The 20,555-nt window shown below is 39.1% G+C and overlaps 3 protein-coding genes across 5 annotated transcripts; all 3 read right to left on the bottom strand.

The window, feature by feature from the left end:
* Positions 1-278: 278 nt before the first annotated feature.
* LOC110054564 (glutamate dehydrogenase, mitochondrial-like) lies at positions 279-6,637 on the bottom strand. Of its 3 annotated transcripts, XM_089274344.1 has the most exons (8): positions 6,535-6,637; positions 4,856-4,894; positions 4,375-4,476; positions 3,541-3,621; positions 3,236-3,365; positions 2,571-2,653; positions 1,963-2,025; positions 279-753 (listed from the first exon to the last, which is right to left on the bottom strand). In XM_089274344.1, exons 3-8 carry the CDS (start codon positions 4,474-4,476, stop codon positions 583-585), a joined length of 630 nt encoding a protein of 209 aa, XP_089130470.1. In that variant the 5' UTR covers positions 4,856-4,894; positions 6,535-6,637; the 3' UTR covers positions 279-582. The 3 variants fall into 3 exon arrangements, with proteins under 3 accessions (XP_089130470.1, XP_089130508.1, XP_089130422.1); XM_089274382.1 differs by lacking the exon at positions 6,535-6,637 and having other exon boundaries at positions 279-887; positions 4,856-5,205; XM_089274296.1 differs by lacking the exon at positions 6,535-6,637 and having other exon boundaries at positions 4,856-5,163.
* LOC149118452 (uncharacterized) lies at positions 5,914-8,067 on the bottom strand. The gene is made up of 2 exons (XM_089274669.1): positions 7,404-8,067; positions 5,914-6,582 (listed from the first exon to the last, which is right to left on the bottom strand). The coding sequence occupies exons 1-2, from the start codon at positions 7,873-7,875 to the stop codon at positions 6,506-6,508; spliced, it is 549 nt and encodes a 182-aa protein (XP_089130795.1). The 5' UTR covers positions 7,876-8,067; the 3' UTR covers positions 5,914-6,505.
* Positions 8,068-10,482: 2,415 nt separating this feature from the next.
* On the bottom strand, positions 10,483-20,473 carry LOC149118451 (uncharacterized). Its single transcript, XM_089275242.1, has 7 exons — positions 18,806-20,473; positions 17,606-17,653; positions 16,761-17,135; positions 16,096-16,335; positions 14,615-14,815; positions 13,625-14,443; positions 10,483-12,684 (listed from the first exon to the last, which is right to left on the bottom strand). Exons 1-7 carry the CDS (start codon positions 19,380-19,382, stop codon positions 12,215-12,217), a joined length of 2,730 nt encoding a protein of 909 aa, XP_089131368.1. The 5' UTR covers positions 19,383-20,473; the 3' UTR covers positions 10,483-12,214.
* Positions 20,474-20,555: the final 82 nt, after the last annotated feature.

The following is a 20,555-nucleotide window of genomic DNA, read 5'->3' as shown; positions in this document are numbered from 1 at the left end:
ATTACCGAGTACTGAACGTTCGATCGACTAGGCCGGGTTTACACGCTATCAAAAACAAGGCCGGCGTAATATTTTCAGAGGGCAGACGAGATAGCGATCCTATTTGATTCAAACTGGATTCAGACCATTCTGCTCGACTAATCAGCGATAAATGAGTAGGGAAGGAAGCAGTAAGAGAAAATTCTCAGGAACAAACGGGAAGAGGAAGCATCAAGAGATGCAGTGCAAAGAGAATTAAAGGTAACGGGAAATTCCGCAACATGCATTTACACTGCAAATAACAGAATCGCTTACTGTTTTTTATTAGTAGCACAGTTTTAAAAATTTAACTCTCGCCTTGCATTTGACGTTTCATTTTATTTTAAATAACTATTGCTGCAGTGTTTCAGGCGACATTACCCTAGCAACACAGACCCAGTAATTCACGATTCAGAGAAGCCAATATTGTCAATCATCTCGTTCAGTCCTACACACGGGATTCACGTGACTAGCACATCACACTAACCGCTGACATGGCAGTGCTGACGCGAATAACCCGGTCACAATAAATATCATACAAACGATACAAACCCATTCATTCATTCACTTCATTTCAGTACAAAAAAAAAAATTATTGTTGAAATGTCCTTGCTTGACTATGTGAATGTGAATCCAGCCACAGTATGTGTTGTAGACTTTCTCCATGGACACAATATAAGCAGCTGTCCTGATGTCTAGTCCAAGGTTGTACTCCTCAGCACAGCGCATGATTTGCTGCAAGGGAAAAGTGCAATAAGTTCTGTCTGTTTGTTTGCTTGTTTGATCTGGAAGCCCGAAGTAAACACATGCCTCTTTTCGCGACATCCGTTCTTTGCCCGGTCAAAAAGACTAGACTTGCCTACAAGATCCTATAAGTTGAGCTGCGAAAGCCGAGCTCGGAAATTGAAAAATGTCTGCGACACTTCGAGTGCGAAGACCGCGAGTAAGAGGATCGCAAGCTCAACTCTCGGGCCGCCCTATTCAACAAGAAGCGAGCGACATTTTAGGAAAGTCAGTCAAAAGACCTACAGTTACAGGTTGGTGATCCGGGAATCGGCACGAAAATTTCCACACTGAATGGTTTAGTTCCAGTCGTTAGTGTTTTAAATGGTTCAGTGTTGCTCGTACATTTAAATTTTCGCGCGTAAGTAATAACCAATTAGACAAACTACGAGCAGTTCGTCTTTACCATTAGTTCGTCGAACGAGAAGCGAAAAAGAAGCGAAAAGGAAAAATGGCCGTGAAAACTCGAAGGGGTGTAAGTAGTAGCGGAGTAGCGTCCACCTCTCGCTTCTCTCGGGCTTCCTGGTTGTTTTCCGAGATATTTTTCTGAACTTTTCTGCAAAATCCTTGTCTCTGACGTAGCCGTTATTTGGGTTGTCACGGAACGGTCCTTATTGGGAGGAGCGTTGCGTGACAACCCAAATAACGACTGCGTAGGAGACTAGCACAATCCTTGCTAAGACTTCAGGGGCACCCAACGACCGTTTTCTCTCGAATGCTTTTAAACGCTGTTTTAGGCTATCTGGAGGACTTTTAAAGCTCTGTAGGTTTATTTTAGGTTGCGCTAAAAACATTTTATCTCTTCGGTTATTCTAGGGGAACTTGGGTATTCTCGAATTTATTAGGGCTTTTTTGTCCATTTCCCGAAAACCTTAGGTCTTATCGCCTTTCCGAAAATGATAGCTGACCTTTTTTCGGTACCCAAAACGACATTTTTAACAATCTGAAAAGAAAAAACATTAAATTTCTCATATCACGAAAGTTCGAGGTGACAATTCTCTTAAGAAAATCAGAGGGGATTAAAGGCCTTCCGAACAGATAATTTACCGAAACGATCCGTTGGGTGCCCCTGAGACTTCAGTGAAAGGCATAGCTTTCCGTAGACTGTAGTAGACTGAAAGAAAGAAACGCGCCTTATTTGACCGATATGGGACTACGTACCTTGGCTGATCGTTCCATTGTGAATTCTAATCCAGAGTGGACAATATCTCTTTCCGACGCGCCCTGGAAGAATACGAAAAACTTAGCAACTGCAGCTCAAAATGGGTAGGAGTGGAGAGGTGTAGAGAAAAGCACGGGCCGCATTTAAGCCGACTTTTCAGAACGGTAACTTGAGGTTTCGCACCCAGGCGAGTTCGCACCCACCGAGTTCGCACACACATCGACTCAACTAGTGTTCAAGTGCTTAAAATTGATCTTTCTATTACCGAACAAAAAATACAACATTGCGGGCATAATAAAACAAAATCAAACAAAGCATGTTAATTTCTCGTTCTTTAATCCACTGAGGGGGACCAAATACACCTTGGTAAAGACAGGCATAGACTGTAAGCAGTCTTTTCTCGCTCTAAATCAACGGGGAAGAACGCAAGAACTAAGCGAAGAGCACAATATTCGCGAGTAGCACACGGTGCCCGCTCCACTCTCTCCTCACAGCTTTGTCGCTCAACCCGCCAAAATCGTGCTCTTACATGTTCCCGCAATTTTTCTCCCCGTGCAGATTTTACTTGTCTATAAACTGTTGCAATTATTTTGAACGTTTAACTTACTGCAATCTTTTGAAGGAACCCCTCCGATGGTCTGATAGGAATATTTGATTTGAAATGAGTTTCCAAGCTTTCTTGGACGCTCGCTATTGAGTGAGAGAGAAAAGAACAATTTTTAAAAATGAACGTTAAAAAATTGTGTTTAAAGTGATTACGACATCAGAGTAAATGCAGTTTTAGCGTAAGACAGATCAGCCAAAAGACTGCATACGAGCCAAGTGGCCCATCAGGCCGGCGCTTCTCCCAGTTTCTGTAGCATGAAGCGACTAGGAGTATTTCTACTCCCCCCTGATAGGGTTAACCCCAGCATTTAAAGTTCGCCGGTACCCATTTATACACCTGGGTGGAGAGAGGCACTGTGAGAGCAAAGTGTCTTGACCAGGAACACAACACAATGATCCCGGCCAGGGCTGAGGAACCTGGACAGTTCAATCAGGAGGTGAGCACACTAACTATGACGCCACCACGCCACCTACACACCCTAACAGTTTTAGCGCAAAACAGAACAGCTACATGTAAAGGAGAAGGTCACCAAAAACAGGTTTAAAAGGCTAAATTATATATAAACTGATCTTGTGGCTATCGAGAAACCAGTAAAAACCCAATTATTTTAATTTTGCGATGGATTTTAACGTTTCAGCAAGCATGGAATACAAATCGCTTTATACCTAAAAGATTAAAGTTCAAGTTTGCTTCCTTCTCGTATTTCCAAGTCAGACGTCCAAAACTGACATGATTGATGTTCTTCAGCCACTCGAGGTAGGAAACAGTCACACCTCCTGCGTTCAAGTACATATCCTGTTGAACAAAACCAAAATCTTTAGGAACAAACGTTTCCAAAGTTCCGAACTTTTAATTAGTTTTCTCAAGATGTAAAACTATTATCTAGAATATGCGTTAGAAAAGACACTTTGTTAGACTGAAAAAATGGCAGTGGATAAGTCAACGCTAAATTATGATATTCAAAACTCACTGGAATGACAAGTTTATCATTTTCAATTAAAACATTTTCTGCCGCTGGTGTGGTTGGCCCATTTGCACCTTCAGCAATAACCTAGAAAGAAAAAAAATGCAAATATAAGTGGAAAACAAAAGTAAAACATTTTTAATGCCAAGTGGCCCATGCCAGCTTTAACTTATATGCCAATCTCCATAGCATTAAGTAGCTACAAGTATGATTGAATGCTGACAAGGGTTTCGGGCAAATTGACCAGCTGTAAGAGAATGGTTTTGCCTGTCTCAACTACTTTTCTATTCATAAAAAAAGTTCAGTTCAAAAGGTTTTGCTTGTCTATGAAAACCAATTGAAAACCTTCATAAAAGCCTTGTGCTAGATCATCACGGGGTTACCCTCTTGTTACCCATTTATCCAAATGGGTGGAGAGAGAGACTGCAAAAGTAGTGTCTTACCTTCCTATTTGTACCTCTATCTTTGTCCTTCTTGCAAAGCAAGAATTGTACAAACACACATTGAAATCGACTAAGGTCGAGCCACTGGAATTGAATGCAACACGCACAGCTGTATTGACTGTGTTGTAAGGCCAAACACAAGCAAGTTGTGGCTACAGTGTAGACAGATAGTATTTTAGTCGTTGACAGACTCTATTTTGTCTTGAGTTTGTTGAGATCTCAAGCACAATATTACACAAAAATGTAAGGGGATGTAACTAGGGAAAACCAAATTGATTTTTTCACCTGCTTTGCAGTTGTTCTTGTACTCTACATGTGTGCAGTTGTGCACTCAATGTAAAATACCTCCCCTCCCCCCAAAAAAGTACAGTATTTGTAAAGTAAAATAGTCACTTACCTTTGCTTTAATTTTGTGGGCATTTTTAATTGTAATCTGTTTCTCATTCGCAGCAGGAACTAATATGTCACATTCAGCTTCCAAAAGGTTTTCCTCAGTCATCTGAAACAAGAACACAAAAATACCCTTTGTTGCTCCAGTCTAGCACCAGAGGAGGTCTTTTTAAAAAAGAAAAGGCACATGCTCAAGAAACTATTTGGAGTGTTTAAATTTGAGTGAGTAGGGGAAACAAAAAAGGTTCAATGGAGTTTCTTAGAGTCAAATTTCAGTCAGATAACTTTCCTGTTGATTATGGATGGCATGTTTTCTTTTTATTTGTAGTCTTGAGTTTTATAGTTGTTTAATAGCTGGAGAAGTGTTGCATGAGAGCCAGAAACTTTCCCCAGTGCGCGTTTTCTTATATGGCAACTTAAATTAATAAGGGATCATTCAAAACTTTCTGTTGTTTTGAAGATGGCATTAATAACAAGTGTTTACACACCTTTGCCCCAGGAAAACCTTTAATTGAGCCATCATTGTCCTTGACACAAGTAAAAGAGAAATTACCTGTTAGGCCTACAAATATGTAATTCATAGACGAATAAAAATATCTGATCAGTGACGTGAAACAGAAGTAAATAAATTCAGTATAATTATATCTAAGTGTGCTCTGTTTGTCACATGTACAATGTACATACTATTTACATACTGCAATTGACTGTGTGGGTTTGAGGTAGAACCCCTACATAATCATGGAGTTGAAGAAAGAGTAGCGAACCACTATATAAGTAGATCACTAGTCCAAGCATCAGAAAAATTGAAAGGAAACGCCCACCACATTAGACAATGTTTCATGAAACTTGTCTCCCAAAGAGTCACAGAAACAGTCAAGTAAGTTTCGTTAAACATTGCTCCGTGTAACAGGGGTGTAACTAACAGAATCACTCACAAAGGGGACACACACCCTGGGGTCTATGTCTTATTTTAAGTATCACCACCATTATAATGAGTAAAACATGGTATGTGGGTGTGGTCTGGACCACAACTCAGTATCCCCTTATGGATGGCATCCTACAGTAGACGTTTAAATTACATTTCATAAAATTTATCTTAATAAATTCAGCCTTGTAAATGAAATGTGTGGATCTCTGGCCCACATATAATGACGTAGATTGGAGAGCACATAAAAAATAATGCTGCATTTCCTGTTGGGGAGAAATTAACAATGGTGCTGATAATGTTTACAACAATGCAAAGTGAACAAAGACAACAGAATAAAGCCAATATCAGTTATGTTCTCTAATGGAGTAACATGCTGGAAGGGGAACTAGTTTTATTACAACTTTATAAAAGTGGTGTTCCAACAATGTTCTGCCGAAACCGTGACAGTTCTATGGGACAGGCCCTTATTTATCAGGGGGATGGTCCTGGGTTTTGAAAAAGTGAGCATAAGAAGTTTTGCCTACCCTTTTTCATCCTAAAGCTTGCAGACACTCCCACCCCCCACCCACCCCCTTTGAAAAGAAAAACAAATAGTGAAACAGATAGAACAGTCTCTCACATAAAGTTGGTAAAAAAAATAATAACTCCCTCGTTGTGACAGTAATTTTATCATTTCATTAGTATTTTATTTATTGCTTTATGATTGCCATTAAGATATTGGATGGTCAGTTGCTTGTTGAAGCATTTACAAGAAATCTTAAAAGAAATATTATTCCATTAGTTTTGACGCATTTAGCTGAAAGGGTACACATCCATAGACACTTCTAAAAACACTCTTTTTAAAACAGCTTTCATAGGTAGTAATAATTGGAAATGTAAAAGTTCATGGCTCAGATTGTCAGACAATAAATCATATTCTTATTAATAACATTTCTCCCAAACTCAGTGCTCAAAACTAAATGGACTATTAAAGACGTTATAAATTATAGTGGTCCCCCCAGTAACTGATGACTGGTCTTTCACAAACTTTACTGCAAATCCATTCATTCATCTGGTATCAAATTTTCTCCCTGTTTCATTTTTGCCTTTTCAAGGGAATAGGTTTAATGTGTGGACTATCAGAATGAGCCCCACCTCTTAAAAAATTGGTGCACACCTGTACTAGCAAAAAATTAATTGAAAAATCCTTACAAGGTATGCAAAGAATGATTTATGTTTGACCACGTTTGAATGACTTACCACCTGTCAATGTATTTCTAACAGATGACACAAAAGCAGCTGCCTTTGCTGAAACAAAGCAGACAAAACCTATGTTACAAAAATTTTACAAGTTTCACAAATTGAATTTCTCAGAACCTTAATCAAAAGAATTTTAAGCTCATGGGTTGATCATGTTATTCTGTCATTTTGAATGTTTCTTTCCTGAGACGCAAATTTAGGGGGTTTCAATGGGAGTGCAACAATACTCCACTCACTTTCTCAGGGAAATTGAAAGTGCTATTGTCCTCTTTCTTTTGCTTTCACAAAAATGCTGTCAAAATGTAGGAAATGGCATCTCAGGGAACCTGGGCTTTAAAATTTACCAGGGAGAGAGGACCCCTGCTGTTCTAAATGCTTCATTTCCTGTTTCTGAATTGCCTGGATCTGTCACTTTTTTGCCACTGTACCTTGAAGACACTATTTCCCAAGCGAAATGTGGATATTTTACCAATTCGACTCTTTTTCATGGTTGAACAAGCAATACCGGGTCCTTGTGTTCCCTGTCTCCAATCTTTGGAGCGATTAATCAGGATCAGAAATAAATTAAAATACACGTCCATGACTTCGAGCATAGCATTTTAGAGTTTAAAATGTGCGCCAGCAAAATCAACAAGTGAAACCACATCAACATAATTTTTCAGGCGCAGAAATGAGTCTGCTGTTTAAAAATAATATGAAATGAAATAATGTTTTGTAAATCTACCTTTGATTTCCCAAAATGCAAACTTTGTTGATTAAAATTGCGGCCATGAGATTGAAAAAATATTATAGTTAGCTGGATTAGCTTGAGTGGACAGCTTTTACACTCCTGCGACTGATACCGTGGTCTAAGAAAAACACAGAGTTACCCTTCTTGCTTTTGATCGCAGCCTCTTGCTTTCTTCGTTCCTCGGACTTCTCAACTTCCTTGAGGAGCTCGCTGCGCTCCATTTCAGTCAGAATCGCCTTCAAGATATCTAGATGATAAATTCCCAAATTGTTTTGGTTTTCAAGTTCTTTAAACAATGAGCGAACATCGCGAATATGGCTTTCACTTTCTTCCGAGATCTTTCCCCTGCACATCGCGACGAGTCGTTCCAGTTCATTGAGCTCGTCGAGTGCACGGGTAATCTGTTCAAGCAGGTCGCGATATTCCTTCCTTTTGCTCTCAAACTTTTCAACTTTCTCCAAAAGAGACCATTCTTCCACATCATTTAACAGCTCTTTCATCTTCACCAGACGATCGGCTCCAAGAATATTCTGTTCGTCCAGTTCTTTAAACAAGGACAGTGCGTCGTGGATGTTGTCGTCGCTTCCAGACGCCAATTTCCTTCTGAACATAAATCGCAAATGACTAAGTACGTTCAGCTCGTCGATTCTCTAATTTATTTTTAACACTAAACTGTTGTACTCGATGGCAAACATTTTAGGCAGCACATTAAGTGTCTTTTCCTCCATCCATTTCGATTTCCGCGTGATGTTGAAAGTTCTCAAGTTTTTACTACAACATCGCTGGTCGAAAAGAACGTTTCAGACGTTTGAATGTTCATGGGCATATAATTACAAAGTAACGCGAAGTTAAAGTCACGCAAGACGGAAGAAACAATGACAGCCAAGCTGTCCTTAATAAGTTTAAAGCGTTGTTTACAACGTAGCGACAAACCGACGATGACTGTCAGATCTGTTGACTGAAAGGTTTTGCAAACTTGGATCAACAAAAAATAAGCAGCAAACAATCTCTCAATCCTCATGTCAATTAGAAAGCAAAACAGAAACGACATAACAAAAGAAAGTTAAAACTTAAGAGTGAATAAATATAGACATTTGCCCAATACCACATTTCCCTTTGTAACACAAAGAAAGTGTGAAGGGAATTGTTTTGGTCTTGTTTTTGGGAGATATAAGTCATGTTCCCAGTTAGTAGTTTCGTTTCTTTCAGAGTTTGTTATTCTAACTCTTTGACTCGAGGGTGGGGAGGGAAGTGTCTGGTTTTAATAATGCTTTACCCTGGAGCCCAGCAATAAGCATGAGAGCTTTGAAGGTGAGCGAGACTCATTTCAGCTGTCTACCACAGCGCGATAAGTTATTGACGGAGTAGAGGCGGTATTGCAGTAAATTGGACATTCTTTTTTAGTTTTACATTGGACGCAGGAAACGAGAGGGGAAATTCTCCACTTTTAAATAAATGGTTGATCTGGAACTGTTTTCATTTGAACCTCTCTGTCCTCTCTTGTTCTTAAGAATTGTTTTTGCTCTTCATCTATTGTTTGGCTTGGCATCGTAAACGGTGAAGGTCGGCCCTAAATAAGAAGAACGCTTATTGTTGTTTAATTGTTAGTCTATAAGCGACCAGTTTGACACATGTTTTTTTTTTTTTCCTTTTCCCGGAAATTGATTTTCTATCTTACTATAAATAAATACTGTAGTACTTGAGACCACTACAACCAACGTTGGCATAGCAATAAAAAAGCCATTTTGATTTTCTGAAGTTTGTTTTTCAGTATGTCTTTTACTGATCCTGGTCTTCTTAGAAACCCAAATCCTTATTTATTTTTTTTTCATTTTTTATCTTATTTCTTTTATTTCTTTTATTTATTTATTTATTTATTTATTTACTTATTTTGGCTTCTTTGTTACGAGTCCTTAGCTTTTGTTGCGAGACAGACATCATTAATTTTACGAATGTATACATGTATTTCAAATTGTTCAGTTTGTAATCCCCTTGTAAAGAATTTTAAATGATCGACTGAATTTTCTAACCCTCGAAATCCCTTTACTAGAGAGCGTTCGAATTACTGGGTGGGAAAATGAGTAAGAGGATCTCAATTTCTCTTGCAGCAATTACCTATTGAAAATAATTTTTGAAGCCCAACTGGAAAAGAGGGGTTGTCAAGAAGCATCTGCTTGCATTAATCCGATATAACCCGTGCTGGTCTTCATCCACTTTTGGTGTCAGTGGGCATCTTACGGGTGAGTTAATAGATCATTGTCAATCATTTCGTCATCACTGATTCCGCAGCACTTACTTCCACTTTCAGGATCACTTCATGTTTCAAACTGGATTTCATCAGACTCTTCGGTTTCAGTTGCACTCTCCACAGGCTAAAGAAGGGCTTTCCCAGTAAATGGAAAGTAGAAAATTTACTCTAAAGTAATTTGAAGTGCTGAAAATCAACCTAAATAATTTCCTTCTGAGCGTTAGTCCCACAAAAGAAATGGTGGCACTGCGTTTCTTTAGACTCGGTAGGATTCGAACCCATAATTATAACCTCCGGATATTTTATCATCATATCTCTATTGACTTAGCTACGACGAAAACTATGACACGGGAGGGATTGTTCACAAAATCATCCTCGTAGTTTTGATTGGTCACGCCGGTAAACACGCGTTCGCCACTGCAGGTTGCTTTTCACGTGATGATCAGAAAGGTCCGTTGTCTTAGGTAGTTAAACTCGCCGTTTTCGAAAACAATATTTTCCGCGTCTTTGTCTGCTGTACAATACCACTTCTCTACTGCTTGCAAATCAAACAAAGTTCATCTCCAACCCCTCGCAAAAAAATACCCGCAACAATGCGGGTATAACGGCAGGGTAAAACAAGAACTTCTACTCGTGATTTTCAAAAGAAGAAGAAATTCCTCAAACATTTAAATTGAGGTGAACGCAACTTGGATGACAGGAATAGTTCGGAAATACCAGTGCGACTGTTCAATCCTGGTTTGTATAGCCTGAGATCATCATTTGTCACGTGATCTCTATTGTAATTGCTTAGGCCTGATCTTAAGTTAAGCAGCAAAGATGAACAACAGCTCTGAAAGCGACATTGTATTCGTAATAATCATGCCTTCATGTCGATCAAAGTTCCCTTATTCCGTCTGAGTTCTGTTTTAAGTTCCTATGAAAGATTTTCAGTGGTAATTTGGTTGCTGGGCAATTGCAAATTAACATCAACAGTTAAACGAACTTTTATTCAATACTCATTATTTAAGACTATTCTACAATTTTCATAATGAGAAACGTCCACTAATCTAATTTGAAATCCGCTTGAATTAAAGTGCGCAAAGTGCAATGTTTAAACATATGACATAACAACAGCTAATTATACCAGAGAAGGTACATGTAATTGCTTGCGAAAAAGATACGCAATTTAGTCTCTTGTGTAAGTTGCCTTTCCCGAAAAGGCCCTTTTCACAATACGTGAAACAGTTATACAAAAGAATAAATCACTTTAGAATAACATCATCTAAAATAGGAAAATAAACAAGGGAAGCTTACAAGAGGTAATACACTTATTTTTGGTTTTCCTGTGACGTCATCGCCGCCATTTCAGAATGCATTGACAAAAACGTTCTATTTGAAGGAGCTACGTCGCGGTTTGCGCATCTTGAAAAGTTTAGCCTAAAGTTTTCAAGTTCGTCGTTTATAATCCGGGTCAATCTTTTCCATCCTTTACCATCCTTGTTCATTTATGGTTTATGATCATGCACTTGGTGTTTTTTTCTATCTTACTAAAGTACTATTTTCAGGTTTCCTTTACCTTAGGTGTAATTTTGTACACGGCCAATATAGCTCAAAATGCGGAATGGTTTCAAAATGTTTTAGCCGAAGTTGCCATCAACAGTAGAGAGATCCCTTTCGAATTAAGAACTGGATTTCACTCAACTTAAGACAGGTAAGAAATAGCAGACTAAAAATGATAATACAAGCTAATACAGAACATATCAATGGCATTGCTGGCTTCTACCTTAAACATTCGCCAGGGCCAAAGAATCCCAGAAAACCAAAGAGCGAGGCACTGAAATCTGACGGTACCGTGATAAGAGGTCCAGTCAACAACCCGTAGAAAAAGCCGCAAATGACCTGAGTTTCTCCTCCCAGGTTTTCAAACCCAATAAAGAGACGAATTTCTGCTATCTGCTATTTAAGAGGGGCATTAAAATTCCCACTGTTCCTCAGTTCCTCATTTTAACTTAGAGAGGTTAACCGTCTATCGACCAAAACCTACTTTATATTTGGACTCTAACAAAGGATAGCTTCAACTCTATTTGTACGTGTTATACGATGGCAAAAGTACACATCCCAGAATGCAGCTTGTTTGACTGAGTCTAACAACATGACATGCAGTGAGAACAAAATATTTACTCCGCTCATGACATCTAAGCCAGTATACTAAGAGCGGTCTTTAATTGAGTGTCAAACAACGATAATAAACAAAAAAATGCAATGAACCACACCACTGAAAGCAAGAAGAAAATACAAGAAATGCCAGTGGAAGTGCGGGAAATCGAATGACTTTACGCATGACTGGTTGTAAAGTAAATTTCGTGAGCCAAACACAGGGCGAAGTGGGGCAAAAAGAGTGAATAAAAGCAATTCTGAATTATATAGACTCAGTTGAAAACCGTTCTGAATTTCGCGGTATTTAGATTACTGAAAATGTGACGACTAACTTTGTAAACTAAAAGCTCACTGAGAGCTCTTTCTTCCACTGCCTTTCAAAATAACGTTGTGCAAGTCTGCACTGTGGAAACTTGTAGGGTTTCCTTAAATTATGGACGAAAACTAAGAAAGAGGGCGCTGGTCGAGCCAACGAGGAAGTCACATTATCTAACACCTAAACAAAGAACTTGCTAGCTTAGAATCAGTAGTAACTAAGCGCTTAAACAGCCAGTACATGCCAGTCAATAGGACTGTTCCTCTTCCTTTTTCTGAAATGTCGGAAGACTAGACAAACTGTCCTTGATAGAAATGAAGTCCCCATAGACGTCATACGCACGATCTGAGGCTGCCGTTCTTCTTAATTCTTGCATCATGGAAATAAGATCCAATGTTTGCCAACGCTTGTTGAAAATCTCAATCATCCGAGTGAAGAATGGCACGTCCATGTCATCACGATACACTACAGGAAGAGTTTGGGGAACTTTACGACGACGGTACTTGCCATGAATAGTTTCGGGAAGTTTACGAGCAGGGTACTTTACATGAAGAGTTTCGGGAACTTTATCAATGCTTCTAAACTCCGAAGGGCCAACCACGAGTTTGGCATGATCTGGAATTAATGCCAACTTCTCAATAACATGTTCCTCCAAAACTGCTTCACTGTACAACTCGTCATCGCTGATTATAAATACCGCAATACAGGTGAATTTCTCTATAGAGAAAGATATTTAAAAAAATATATCAAAGTTCATCTTAGTGAAGCAAAAACACCAAGAACATAGGCAAGAAACAGATACATCGCGAAAGTCACACGCCCTCGTATCGGGATACAGACCAACCTCGGTTACATCTTCTACCATGTAACTATGGTTATGTGATTGCAAAAAAAACTGGTTCAATATAGCGGAAATGAAAAGAACCCAAAAATGACATTGAACAACAATGAAACAGATTATAGAAAGCTTAACTTCATTTTCGTCGAGACACAGATATTAAGTTTCACTCAGTTTGTATTAGTGGCTTTGTAATTAATACTCATGGAAATCATCTTAATTCGCTGCGTACGTTAAACATTCTCATGACACTCGTATAAACTTTTCTTTATATCAACTAGAGTCAACTGTTTCAAACATTCTTATTTTAATTAGAGTAACTGGTGATTGGAACAGTCTACCTAAGAACATTGTTGAATCGGGAAGAGAACTCACAACGAAACTAGCTCTCAGATGGCTTGATAGCTCAGTTGTAAGAGCACGGCACCGGTATCGCAGAGGTCATGGGTTCGAATCCCGTTCAGGCCTGAATTTTTTCTTTTTTTTGCAGGCCTTAATTTTACAACTGCTTAAATTGTATACAACTGCGATGATCAATCATGTCTTCAAGCTTTTCTTTAAATCAACTAGAATCAACTGTTTTAAACATTCTTTTTTCATTAGAGTGACTGGTGATTGGAACAGTCTACCTAAGAACATTGTTGAAGCGGGAAAAATTGTAATTTACCAAATAGATTTCAGTTTTTCTTCGTTCTATAATTTTTCAGTAATGTAATTTTAATTGCAATTTTTATCCTTTCTTTTAGGAGAGTTTTATCAAAACTCCCCTTTCGAACTTATTTGAATAAACATGTGTGTATGTATATGGAGTCAACCAACCTTGATTGTGAATCCACTCGTCCAAAGCCGTTGATATAGGTTTCGTACTCTCCTTCTCTAGCTCTTTCAGCTTTTCGCTAACCCTCTCTGCATACGTTTTCTCTTTTGCAAGGTTTTCCAGTTGATCTCTGCATTTTCGCTCTCGCTGTTTGAGCTGCTCCAGTTCCAGTTCCAGTCTTCGTCTTTGCTCACGCCCTTTCTCCATCTGCACTGCCTCCTCTAGTTCCTTCTCTAGACGCGCCTCCCTTTGAAGCCAACTCTCGAGGTCTTTTTTCCAACGGTCCTCTCTCAATTGGCAGTATCTCATTTCGCGGGTTGTCGTGTTTATCTCCCTGAGAACCTCACGGGTCTCCTGTGTACTGCCCAATGCTATATTAGCCACTTCGTTTCGCGAATTTAGATCTTTAAAAAATGTTTCAATCTTTTCCGCGTCTTCCCTTTCAACAATGTCCTCTTGGCCGACAGTGTGATTAAAAATCAAGACTGCTAAATCAGTGTGATACTTTGTGGGCCGATCATCCGCTCTCCGCAATTTTCCTATTTGTTCCGGGGAAACAGCAGGACGAAGGGAACGTGGTTTCACTTTTTCCATTAACTCAACGAGGTCGTACAACCGTAGGGCCTCAAAACACTCTTTCAACACGCTGACAGCAGTGTCGGGAAACATTTGTTTAATTTCTTCCAGAAGATACCAACCTCCCATTTTGAGCCCAAAATAATGATGGAACTTTTCCAACGCAGCCTGGTCAGCTAGTAGCATTACCGTCCATTTTCTGGTGACATCATCGCTCAGATCTTTCAAGCAAAGTTTACTACTCTCTAAAAAGAAAATTAATAGATTTTAAGCTATAAGTATGTTTTCTTTGGTTGCAAAGTTTTCCATAATTACAATGGTTACTCAATTCATGGTTGTGACATTAACCGGACAATTGGAAAAAATTCACTTTAAAATATGAGTAAGCGTAGAATAAAATAACATTACAAGTTTACCGTTTATTTCTTCGGTTCCAAGTTCAGATGCTGCAGTGTGTGTAGCCAAACCACTGTCACTTGCTTCTGTCGTCATGCTACGAGTGTCTTGGACATCTTCTAAATACCGCTGAACAAAAGCAAGCTTTCCTGGATCCATTGATTTAGATTTATGCCGTTGAGACATTTCCGGCTCCTCAGTTTTTTCGTCCATTTCCCCGACTGCAATGAAAAAGAAAATTAAAATTATTCTATGGGAACGCCCGGCAAGAGTTTTTTAGCCATGGGAAGAAAGGTGGAGGGGGGTGGGGGGTGGGGGTGGGGAAATAAAATGGCGGGAGCAAAAGAATCTCCCGCTACACAGACTACGCGCGATTTATTTTGAATCAACTAATTCCTCTACCCTCATCCCCTACCTTTTCCTGTTCTTCTTTTTTACCACACAAAAATCATTTTAAAAGGAACATATAATTTTTTGGCGCCTTGCACTACCAACCTTTGAAAACACGAGTGAAAGTTTGGGAGAATTTTTGTTCCCACAGCATTTCTTGTTCTTCCAAACTTCCCCCCCCCGCTTATCATATAACTCGAAAGCAGCGGAAAAAATGCACTTAAAGTTTCTTACACGATGGATTAAGCATTTAACAAGTCAGGAAGTTGGAGAGGGTGGGGGGGGGGGGGGGGAATGGCGCGTGCAGGTTGCATATTGGGGGAGTGTAATGGTTGTTGTATTTTGTAAAAAGTTACCGCAGTTGTAGGACATATTACTTTTGAGCCTTTGATGGTGATTCAGGTAGTACTTTTCACAAGTAATTACAATTATCGAGTTGCAGCTTTTCTACAAAGTATCGTTCATCTTTCTTGAAACTGATCTTCATTTGTGGTGACTATCTGACTGTAAACAACCGTCGCTATGGCCGTTGCTACGTACAAAAGCTTATACCACTGTGTACTTTCCTTGAATTTCACACTCATCTAGAGGCAAATTCAGCAACAACGTTTCAAACTGCTTTTTACAAGTGTTCAAGGGCTCTAAATATTATATTTTTTAAAACAATTGCATTTTTCCTGGGCTCCTGCTATAATATATCGCGATTCAAAGAAGAGTCTGAATTCTGTACTTTTTTATGATTATCAAATGATGAACTCTTAGGAAAAAAACAGAGGACTAGAGACGTTTTATAGTAAAAACGCGAATTCCCCTGCTTATAACAAGAGGCCTCATTAAGTAATCCTAAATAAACGCAAAAATAAATGCGTTCGAGTGTCTACACTGTAGTTTGGTTCATGATCTTCATTCCTTTCCTATTAAAATAGTTTACGTAAGAACAAAGTCTGTTTTGATGAAATTCTCCACTATTTTACTACATGAAAATACTTAGCCTTCGTTTCTGATTGCTTGAGGTCCTAAGGAAAACCTCGCGAGTCAAATAGATACTAAAACGGCCATCAATATTTTTCTTCGGATTTCTTTTGCATACTTTAGAATATCAATTTCTCACCTTCAGATATCTCGAGTTGTTCATAAAAGGCAGATCTTTCTTCAGGACCTCGTGCCTCTAGAATCTCTGGCGAAAATTGCTTGATTTCCTTCTCTATAGCTGCAATTCTCTCTTTAAGAAATTTCAATTTGGTCTCAGCATGTTTTAGCTTTAACAGTGGCACTTCTTCTTTTGTTCTGGAATACACATCTGAATCAGACTTTCTCCGAATCCTTTCTCCGTCACCAATACTTGCAGCTTCTAAAATAGCAACAAAAACAGAAGCAAAGTAGTTGCAAATATTATTATGTCAAGCTTGCCAAGAAAACAGGTTTCCCGATACTTCATAGACCTTTTCGTAGCGAAGTGATGTAGAAAATGCTCCAAACTCGTCCTCTCTCCGAAATCTTGTCCTTTTCATGTTTTGGCTTCAATCCTGTTACATGTATCTTTTAAATTTTATTACATCTAGCTCCTGCTATCTCAGCTAGGCTGTCATATCTTCTTTTATGAATCTTTACGTTTTTGTTCAAGACTTGCCCAGGTTGTTGGGTTCATTTTTTAAGAATCGTCAGATCTCTTCTTCTTGCTTGTCGATCAAGCTTGCTGACAAGTCAACAGATGTTTTAGACCAACCAGAGGAAACGTTTATGCTGATTTAATTCGCGGTTACAAAACTGAATTACTTTGAGCTTCATTAATCAACTCGTGACAGGCTTTGTCGTATTCTTCTTCCTCGATGGTCACATTCACTTCAACTGTCTCTCCACCTGCACGTTCTTTTACTTCGTCAGTCACAAAGAAGATGTACAGCCTCCTCTCCAGCGTCCCATCTTGGTATAAATTCCACAAGGTAGTAAGAGCTGATAGAGTTTCAGCTTGAACTGTGAGGCACACACAGCCATCAGTTAGATTCACCAGACTGGTGCCAGCAGGAAGAACGCAGGTATTAACGGCGGTGACTAGCTGGTCGAACGTGGACCAACGACTCAAGACTTCCATGGTAGAGACTACTGTTATACCACCTGCAACCACTTTGAATACTGTCTTGATGTTTAGCACTGAGGAAATGCAATGAAAAAAAACAAACAAACAAACAAAAAAATGGAGTTATATAGGGTGTCAGAAAAGTTTCGTGAAATATTTGTCTGGGTACCACGGCTAGAATTCGCAAATAATAATATTACAAACGGGGGACGGGGCTTGGGTGGGGCGGGGGGGGGGACCTAACGGAGTCCTTGCCTAGTTGGAAATGTCGGCTCACTGTACAATTCACCGTTTATGTGTGACAGAAACCACAATTATGTGTCCCCTTTCCAGAAGTACTCCTATGTAAGTATATGTAGTTGAAAATATAAGTTACTTTTTTAACAAAATATTTGCACGCCGCAAATACATTGATCACTGACCAACACAGCTGGAGAAAGCAGGCTGAAAATTTAATCCACTAAGCTACAGTAAACATAGCTGGCCCAAAAGTCAAACGGTCTTTTATAACTTCAGGCGAAAGAGGACAACGCTCACAGCTTACCACCCATTAATTTATTTCCAATGGATGAAGCAACAGCAACTGCTTGCGCTGAAACAAAAACAGAGAACGTCATACACACAAACTTACTGTGTTACAAGATTAAAGATTCTCTCAAATCAGAATGCTTTGGAGAAAATGTAATATGGTTTCGTAATGCTGTATTGCTCAAATGAGCTCCCTTATAGAATCATTAAATCTAAAGTAAAACCTTTTATACCTCTCAACTGAAACCAGCAATCAGCTGAAACCAGTAAAATACGCCGATTCAACAAAAGTTGCAAATAGTCAAACAAACACAGCATAATGCTACCTTCTCATTCCTTTCAACCAACCAAAGTTTCTTCAGCTGGAAGTTTGCTAGTTCAAATCTCGCTTAATTTGATCATTCAAGTCCTCTGAAATTAAAGAGTTAGGGGAAGAAAGGAGGGGTATAAATAAGATACTTGCAAATCTGAGTTGATAGTATTCTATAAATCTCCTTATTGTTCGGATCATTCGAGCATACACAAAAAGTACCTTGCTTTTTATTTCATTACCCAGTCCAAGATCATGAATACTGACAACTACCATGATTTCCCGTGTAGGGGAAGCTCATCATCCTTCTAACACCTCAGAGGAGTGCGTGAGGCCGCCATAGAGGAAATTGGCCATTGAAAAATACTAATGTATTCGTGCGGACTGAGGTACGATTTTCAGATCAGGCTGACCGTGTCAAAAGTGGATTTTAATCAGGGTCTGAAATAAATTCAAACCTGGGAATAGATTGCCATGCCTAAAATACGCTCCAACAAAAATCAGCAAGCGAGATTGGCATTCAGAAAAGCCGGTTTGAGTTTGCTTTTATCGAAACCCAGTGGAACACATAAATCGTGAATTGGCAGAATTTATTTATTATAAATTATTTTCCATCAGTTTGTAGAGTTTGCAGTTTAGAAATAAAAAAAATTAATGCAATTTAATCTTTACACTGATTTCCTTTGCTTTGTAAATCTGACTTTTTCCAAAACGTTTCCAAACAAACTTTGCTTCAAAGCTTTCAGCGTATAAAAATATTAACTGTCAGACACCTTGAAGGCCACCGAAACATTTAGCTTGTCTGCGTGGTTAAAGCAAGTACTAAACACGGCATATATTTCCAGCTCACAAAGTTTATCCTATTCCTGTGACTGTTTGTATGAAAGAATTGAAAGAAACAAATACCTTTCCTCCTTTTAGAATCATCCTCCTTCCTCTTAAGCTCATCTTCTTGCTTTCTTCGTTCTTCAAACTCCTCCACTACCTTGAGGAGATCATGATTCTCCGTTTCAGTCAGAATCTCTTTCAAGATGTCCAGTCGGTGAATTCCTAAGTTGTTCTGGTTTTCAAGCTCTTTAAATAATGAGCGAACATCTTGAATATGGCCCTCACTTTCTTCCGATATCTTTCCTCGGCAAATGGCAATCAGTCTTTCCACATCATTGAGCTCGTCGAGTACCAGAATGATCTGTTTAAGTAGGCGGTTATATTCCTTCCTTTTTTTCTCAAACTTTTCAACTTTTTCGTTGAGAGACCACTCCCCGACACCTTTGAGCAACTCTTTCATATCTTCCAGGCGATCAGCTCCTAAATTATTCTGTTCTTCCAGTCTTTTAAACAACGACCAAGCATTCTGGATGTCGTGTTCGCTACCAGACGCAATCTTTCCTTCGCACAAACACAGTATGTCCCCGAGTATGTTCAGTTCGTCAAGTCTCTTACTTATTGCAAGTTTTAAGCTCTTGTACTCGATTTCAGACATTGTAACAGCGCATGAAAAGTAATTCTCCACTTATTCGGATCTGAGTGTTATTAAAATTCCTCAATGTTTCAGTCCAACATGGCGGGCAGAAAGTAACAGCTAGATGTTCGTTTCTCACCGCTGGTCACGCGAAATTGTGGTCAACATGATATGTTTAGTCGGGTTGTTAGAACTTTGTCCCACATTGAAGTTGCCTAACAATCGAACCGAATAACTAAATAAAGGTTCTGTTTCCGAGGCCACCGTTACTTTGCAAACTTGACGATGATTGACGAAAACACCCCAGCGGGAGAGGTAAAGTTACGGGGAAATCGATACGATACATAGCAGAAGCGAGTTGACAGTGTGTTGCCCTGGGATTGTGTTTCGGAGTTAGACTGTCTATTGTAGGAGAACCGGAGTAGGAGGTATTCGGAATTTTGAGCACTTTCTTGGTTGATATCAACCCTTGAAATAACTTTAGACCTCTGTATTTACAGCGGAAAGCCTCTGGTGTTTCATAGCCAGTAGGGATTGCGAATGCCAAACAAAGCTTGTCAGAGAAAACTTGCTTGTTTGTTGAAAAAGCACGTATGGCATCTAACGTACTATTAAAGGGAGGGTTTCACGGTTCGGCGCATGTCTGTTTCATTTATTCGCCTGTGCACGCTTTTTGGCACAGGACCAGTTTTTCATTGTTTGTGAACCAATCGTAAGCAAGTTACCTAATTTCGCATGCAAGTAGCCGTAAAATAATCAACTGTAGAATAAATTGTACGGGTCAAAACTAAATTCAACGGTCGACAGCGTCGGTAACATGATCCACTGAAATCTTCTGAGAATTTTGGTTATCCGTCATTCTGCCACGACTAACTATGGCATGTGATTACTGAACTACATATGAGTGGGCTTTTTAAAGCGATAACATTGGTAAGAAGCGAACAGAAGTATTTTGATTTAGAGACATGCACCGAACCTTGAAACCCTCCCTTTAACGACAAATGGAATACGTAATCATGCTATCAAAAACAGGGATGGCGTGGGTAGACAATAGCAGAGTCTACTGTTTTACAACTATAGATTCTGGTCGACTAGGGAACGATTACGTGTAAATTAAACGGGGAAAAAAAAGAAACTGTCAGACAAAAATGTTTGGCAAGAGAATTACAGTAAAGGCAACGAGAAATTATGCAC

Source organism: Orbicella faveolata, unplaced genomic scaffold (assembly GCF_042242905.1).
Source record: "Orbicella faveolata isolate gen_17 unplaced genomic scaffold, um_ofav_v1 contig_1, whole genome shotgun sequence".
In the NCBI taxonomy this organism is placed as follows: domain Eukaryota; kingdom Metazoa; phylum Cnidaria; class Anthozoa; order Scleractinia; family Merulinidae; genus Orbicella; species Orbicella faveolata.
Note: the sequence above shows the minus strand (reverse complement) of the source record. Positions and strands in the feature narration are given on the sequence as shown.

Coding starts and splice junctions, on each gene's coding strand:
- LOC149118451 (XM_089275242.1), bottom strand. CDS start 19,382: ATGTCTGAAATCGAGTACAAGAGCTTAAAACTTGCAATAAGTAAGAGA. Junction 17,136..17,605: donor TGGAAATAAATTAATGGGTG/GTAAGCTGTGAG, acceptor GCATTTCCTCAG/TGCTAAACATCAAGACAGTA. Junction 12,685..13,624: donor CGAGTGGATTCACAATCAAG/GTTGGTTGACTC, acceptor CTTTCTCTATAG/AGAAATTCACCTGTATTGCG.
- LOC149118452 (XM_089274669.1), bottom strand. CDS start 7,875: ATGTTCAGAAGGAAATTGGCGTCTGGAAGCGACGACAACATCCACGAC. Junction 6,583..7,403: donor TGCGATCAAAAGCAAGAAGG/GTAACTCTGTGT, acceptor GCTTTGTTTCAG/CAAAGGCAGCTGCTTTTGTG.
- LOC110054564 (XM_089274382.1), bottom strand. CDS start 4,948: ATGAATTACATATTTGTAGGCCTAACAGGTAATTTCTCTTTTACTTGT. Junction 3,622..4,374: donor CCCACAAAATTAAAGCAAAG/GTAAGTGACTAT, acceptor TTTTCTTTCTAG/GTTATTGCTGAAGGTGCAAA. Junction 2,654..3,235: donor CTTGAACTTTAATCTTTTAG/GTATAAAGCGAT, acceptor CTCACTCAATAG/CGAGCGTCCAAGAAAGCTTG.